General features: G+C 39.3%; 1 protein-coding gene across 1 annotated transcript in view; it reads left to right on the top strand.

The window, feature by feature from the left end:
* The first annotated feature begins 658 nt into the window (after window positions 1-658).
* nrn1la (neuritin 1-like a) overlaps window positions 659-6,867 on the top strand; it is a 63,735-nt gene continuing 57,526 nt past the window's right edge. The window contains exon 1 of the mRNA XM_079346520.1: window positions 659-1,010. Coding sequence (XP_079202646.1) covers window positions 953-1,010 — 58 coding nt within the window. The 5' untranslated portion in view covers window positions 659-952. The remainder of the gene's footprint in view (window positions 1,011-6,867) is intronic.

Consider the following 6,867-nt stretch of genomic DNA (forward strand, 5'->3'; position numbering starts at 1 on the left):
TTTATTCAAGAGATCGAGAGGTAGAGCACCATCATTCCCCTGAGAGAGGGATTTAGAGCCTGGAAGTTCTACACTCAGCAAAAGCCACCAAACATTTACTTCAGTACTATTCTGAGGCAATAAAAATTTACTTATTTCTTTTTTTTCATTGAAACGAGGCCTATACATTAATTTGACTACAATTTCAAGCTTTTCTAAGAACATTTCCTCTACATATTAGAAGAACAATCAAGTTTAGCTGAACATTTCCTTGATGGACTAAAGCAGCTTTCCATTAATAAAAATACAGAGTGGTTGTAGCCCCTGTCTTATCAGAGTGAACCATTAACACATTCTGGATACATTCTAGAGTGTTCTCCGTCCAAGGCTGCACTTGTAAATATCACAAAATCAACAATGCAGGTCTGATCAGAAATTGATAGATAGATAGAATACGTTTGTCTTTCTTTCTTTTCCAAAAAAATTTTTTAAATAATTTTCGAGCTGAAACAGTCTGATCAAGTCAAATGTACGAAACTGTTACTTGACTAAGATTTAGGATGCATATATCTATTTAAAGTGGTTTTCCCAATGCCGAATAGCCTACTGTGCTTTTCTTTTCTTTTCTTTTTTTAAATATGAATGTTAATCAAGTACTGGTTAATAAAAAGTTTCCCACACATTCGCTCAGGTCCAGGTCCGACTCGAGCTCATGGTGGACTGTGAGCAGCTGCAGACCTCCCTCCTCAGATCCTCCTCCTCCCCTTTGACGCTCCCTCCCCTTCTGTGGATGAGGCGCACTGTGGCTGCTCTCACAGTGGGCACGGAGCTGCACGCGGACAGGAGGGAACCGCTGTGACCAGAACGGAACCGGACAGTGCGGACTGCCTTTTATTGTGTGGAAGGAACAACTTTGGAATTGTTGGGCCAAGCTGCAACTTTGTGAGGGTAGAGGACGACTTGTCGGGTCAGCATGGCATCCCTGATGAACTCAGCGTGCTTCCTCTTCTTTCCTGTTGCTCTGCTACTGAGTAAGTGCACCTGATGATGATGATCATTTGAGTGATGCTGTTGAAACTTCAATGCATGACCAATGCACGACTATCGCTGCGGTCCTGTCCGGTTTTATAATTTTGGCAGCATAACGGAGATTGGGCTCCGAACTATAACGTATCAGAGATTATACCACATCATCACTTCAGGACTTGACTGCACCTTTTTTCACTGTTAGTTGGGAGGTCCCGTAGATTAGACTAAATCTAACGGAACGTTAGAACTGCTGCAAGAGCGAGGAAAGCTCGCAATACAACTATAGACTAAAGGCTGTGAATGCAGCAGGCAGCTTGGTTTTTTTTCTTCTGAATGAGTAAAATGGACAGAGGATCATAGCGGGGACTACCGCAGTTAGGCTACTTATTTCAAGTCTTTCTGCATATTTCATGGGCGCGTGAATTCATTTTGAACTGGTCGATTTGACTTGGACTCCAGTGTCAAAAAGATGCTCAATACATTGCAAGTTAATAGAAATGTATACTAGGCTACTTGGCTTGCTCTTTAATACTGGGCGTGTATTTAAGCACGTTGTACCTCCAGAGGGAAATCCTTCCTGGGGAAACCTGCCCCTGGGGCTTGATGAACAAACACTGTTTTAACCCCTGACAAGCCACCTTTTTTCATTCAAATGACATTTTTTAATAAATAAGCAAACATGTTAAGTAGCCTATACCTCATATGTCATTAAGAAAACGAGTATGAATTGTGTTAAGTTTAAGTAGTCTATGCTCAAGTCTCCTTTTTTGTAGTTCCGACCGTTTTTCTCACAATAAACCGTTTGTGCAAATGTCTATCAGAACTCACTATTAGAATATAATAAAATGTTAATGATGGTATTGTGCATGTCATGATCAATGACAACAAATATAAATTAACTTGAATTGAAGATTGACAACAGTGATGTACAAAACCTGTAAAAGCTCAAGAGCATAGTTTCTTAAATCGATTATCCTCTCTTCATTGTTTCTTTATCTTAAGATAGTTCATTAGATTTTTGATAAGTGGACACACACAATTAAACAATAGGTTTTACTCACCAATACCAGTACATACATAACATTAAGACATGTAGGCTTGATTTGATTACGTTACGTAACTGAAATATTTAATATGAAATACTTATATATATAAGACTTTTCTTTCTCTTGAATTTATAGAGGTGATGCACTGTGGTGTGTTTGATGTTTATCTTCACATCATTTGCTGCTCTTTTTATCTTTTCTGTTGCCCTTATTTTCTCCATTCTCCCTCTCCATCATAGGCTGCCAGTCTCAATTTCCTGCTAACCAAAAAAATCCTACAAAAGGAAAACAAAGTATGTTGTGAGACATCAGACGATTATCTGCTGTAAGCCCAATATCACAGCTACAATGATCCCTCCGTTTATGACTTGTGTTGTGTTACAAAGATTATCACACCACACATACTTGTCACACATTTATTTCTTTTTAATCTGGTTTCAAGTAGTGTTACATTTTACACGTCTAAGGTGTACACTTATAGGGCCTTATTATGAAGGTGAAGTCCAGCAGATATTCCAATATTTTTATATCCTGAGCTCTTGCAACTTTTGTGGAAACTATATATATGTATATATATATGTGTGTGTGTATATATATATATATATGTGTGTGTGTGTATATATATATATATGTGTGTGTGTGTATATATATATGTGTGTGTGTGAATATATATATATATACATATATATATATATATATATATATATATATATATATATATATATATATATATATAAGATGCATATACCCACTTCTTGAATGACTGAAGGTTTCCAGGTAGGCTGTATTTTAATCTGAATAAGATATGAAAAGAAGATAAAGTGGCACTTTAAATGAACAAAAATACTGACTAACATTGATAGTTTATTATTCTGTAACTGATGCTAATCTATTTTAGGCTACAAAACATGTTATAAACCATTACCTTCAGCATCTGTATGAGCCTTGATCATCATCGATGCTGCTGACGTCAGAGCAATGAAGGTGAGGGCTTGCATGGAATGAGGTGTCCCATGGGAGTGTGACACCATAGGGAAAAAGAAAAAAAAAAAAGGCCCACCGATGAAGATAAATGATAAATGAATCACATCTGCCCCCATCTCTACTCGGCAAAGTCTCTGGAGATTCTGCTTTGAATCTGAATCTGAACCTGACCAGGAATCGCTCCTCTGCTGATGTCTGTCATTTCCCCTGTTCACTCCCTCTGTCCCTCAGCTCAGTCATGTCAGCACCACACAAGGGGAGGAAAGGCTTGTCATGTAAATATAGGCGGCTTTTTTCTACATTAAACTGTGTGATGTTGGGTTTGCATGAGAAACAGTTCTTTTCAAACTGTGTGTGTGTGTGAGAGAGATAAAATGCTCATTGTGCTAATGAGCTATCCTACTTGTCCCTGCAAACATATCTGTTCTCTATGTTCCTATTTCAAATGAAACCATGAATATACTGTTATGTTATCTAATAAGTACAGTATTTATAGGTGTCTTTGATCACGTTGTGCCTTTACAGAAATGATCTACATTTCTCTGCCAGTGAAGTATTTTAGTGTAGAACGTTTTCCACTGTATTCTGTAAGTAATGGACCCCAAGGGATCCATTCACATCATTCCAAAATCCTCCAAAAAATAAATCTGAAACATTCCACGAAGGAAAATGTGAAAGGATTCTATGCAATAAACTGAAAATGTAATCTACTAAATACAAACATAGATCCAGATACTTAAAAGCCAAAACAAAAACCTCTACAAAAACTCAGCCAGGCAGTGGCTGTGCTGTGTTTCAGCCTGTTTTAGGTTTAGTGTCATTCCGAGCTGTATCAAGGGGGTTGTGCACATGTTTCTCCAGAAACAAGACAGGAAGCAAGACATGGCTTTCAAATTATGTTAAAAACTTAAAGTCACTGAAATATTTACTTTTTTTTTGCCAAAATAGATTTTATAGCAGCAAGAAAAGAACAAGGATGCAGAGTGGTGCAGTGATTGGTGCTGTTGCCTCAGACAAGAAGGCTCCTGGTTAGAAATCCTGTACAGCAGCCAATCTGTGACGAAATTGCTCGTACATGCCCGGTTCCCTCTGGGTACTTCGGTTTCCCCCCACAGTACAAAGACATGCTCGAGAGGTTAACTGAAGAGCCTAAATGGGTGTGAGTGATAGTGTTAGCGGATCTTTGTCTCTTTGTATCAGCCCTGTTATAGACAACCTGTCGGTGTACCCTGCCTCCCCACAGTGACAGCAGGGTTTGGCTCCAGCCCCCGGTGATCCCTAATGGGATCAGGTGTACAGGTAAAATATGGAAAAAAGGACTAGGCATAGATAATAAACAGTTAGCTGCTTCAGATTAGGGAGGGGATTTTGTTCATGCTGGTCAATTTCAATTACACTACACCACAAAGCAAAGAAAACGTTGTAAGAAAAGGTCAACAGTAGGATTAATCATTATCTGTATAGTGCTATTTCACGACAAATGTTATCTCAGGACACAGAAGACTTTTCTCGATGTTATATTATTTACACAAAAGAAAAGCAAAGCAAGAAACCTCAAGCCAAACCAGACTCATGTTGAACCACCATCTGCTCAAACTGTGTTGGGGTTTAGAAAGTGTGATAGAAGGAGATGCAGCAGGCCGTCCACACCAATGATCCGGAGGAACCCATGAGACGAGGGAGCTCAGCTCGCAGGAAGATGGTCGGTAACTTAAATGGCATCTGAATTTACATATAGAGCCATGCAGTAGTATGATGTCAGTGCAGAGAGCGAGAGAGAGGGGAGCTGTCAGGTCACCTGACAGTCGAAACTTATAGAAGCTGAAATGGGGCCTAACGATAAACTTTATCAAAAAGGACTGTTTTAAGCCTACTCTTAAAAGTACAGAGGGATGGGGGTGCTGGTGGCACAGCGGCAGTGCGCGCGTCTCCCCATGTATTGAGGCTCAGTCCTTACGCGGGGTGGCTCCTTTCCCCGCATGTCTCTCCCCCTGATTTCTGCCTCTATCCACTTTCCTCTATAATAAAGGCAAAAGGCCAAAAATAAATCTTTAAAAAAAAAAAAAAGTACAGAGGGACGCTGACTGCTAGATGATTCCAAAGGAGAGGGGCCGGATGACTAAAGGCTCTACCTCCCATAGTACATTTAGAGACTGTAGGTAGCACGAGCAGGTGAGCATTCTGGGAGCATACTTTTCTCGATGGTTAATGTTGCACTATTAGCTCTATAAGATAAGATGGTGGCTGACCATAAGTGCTTTGTAAGGGGAAAGAGGAATGTTAAAATCTGTTCTCGACTTTATAGGGAGCCAATGGAGAGAAGCCCATACAAAAGTAATGCGATCTTTTTTTCCTAGTCGAGTCAGTACACGAGCTGTAGCGTTTTGGACAAGCTGAAAAGTCTTTAGAGACTTACTAGGGCAGCCTGATAAAAGAGAATTACAATAATCCAACCTGGAAGTAACAAGTGCATGAACTAGATTTTCTTCCTCATTTTGCGACAGGATCTGCCTGATTTTAGATTTAATACGAAGAGGAAAATATGGATGTGCTTAAAATGTCTTATGTGAGAGCTGAATGACATCCTGATCTTTATCAACTAGAACTGTCAGGATGCCTGCAGTATATGTAAGGACAGATTAGAACAAACATAGTCATGTTTATTAAACACAACTTTCACATAGTATGTATTACTTTGTGCTCAATCATTCATTTTGTGATAAAATAAAAGTTTGGGGTTCCATCCCCTCCTGCCACCACATATTAAAATGGCTTTGAGACTGATATCCAAGTGTCTCCTGCTGCATAACTTTTGATGTGTGAAAGGAACAGTAGTTGTGGTTGTTAAATAGCAGCAACTGTGACATGTAGTATAAAAGTGGTCAGAACACTAGAAACGTTTCTGAAATTTGGCTCCAGCTAAAGGCCTACTGAGAAGCACTTCTAATTATCAATTATTGGTCCTCTTGGCGAATGTTGAGTATTAATAAAAGCTTATTTTAAGAATATCTAAACTGGGGTGCCCCAGGTAGCCCTGATATTCCCCATTCTTTCTGCCTCATTGTCCTTTTTAATTTTGAAGAAATACATTTTAAAACAATGAAAAAATAAAACAGAATTACACAAGCTATGTAATCAGTGTGTAATCAATGTATCCCCTTACAGCTTGCAACACTGGTAATACCTACTACAGCAGCAAGCCCTGTTTACAGTAACAATGCTAACACACTAGCACACAGAAATGTGAAAAACAACTGTCTGTGTGTGTGTGTGTGTGTGTATGTACGTGTTTCCCAATGCCTGGAGATTTCTGTGATGTCACCTCACAGAAGATTTATTTTAAAACATTTATAAAACAGTATTCCCTTTGCCATCTCTGATTCCACCTAAAAAGCTGTAAGCGTAACCAGGAACACCAAGAGGTGTCCCCTGGGTGCAGGACTCCACTCTGCCTCATCAGCACCCCAATAATCACATTAAAAACAGTCCATAGGCCAGAGGGAGGTTATATTTGGCTGTTAATTGCTCTTTCCTAGGAAAACTCACTAACCTCCTTTTTTTGAATTGTCTCTTCTCTGCTGGACTACTGCAGCGTTGTCAAGGTTTTTCCTAACTTTGTTTTTTAAACTGCAGCACAGGCACATGAAACGGAAGACTCATTAAAATAAGTTTGAAAGTCTTCAATATATTTCCTGTGCTTCTCTTACTACCCCTTTCCTCTCAAACTGATTCACAAAGCTCACAGTCTCTAACGTTAAACACACACAGCAGTGTCCAACATACTGCACACGTTTTTGTTTTTTTTGCTTCTCTTTCCTCTGGTTTTTGC

This window comes from Symphodus melops, assembly GCF_947650265.1.
Source record: "Symphodus melops genome assembly, chromosome: 6".
Taxonomy (NCBI): Eukaryota; Metazoa; Chordata; class Actinopteri; order Labriformes; family Labridae; genus Symphodus; species Symphodus melops.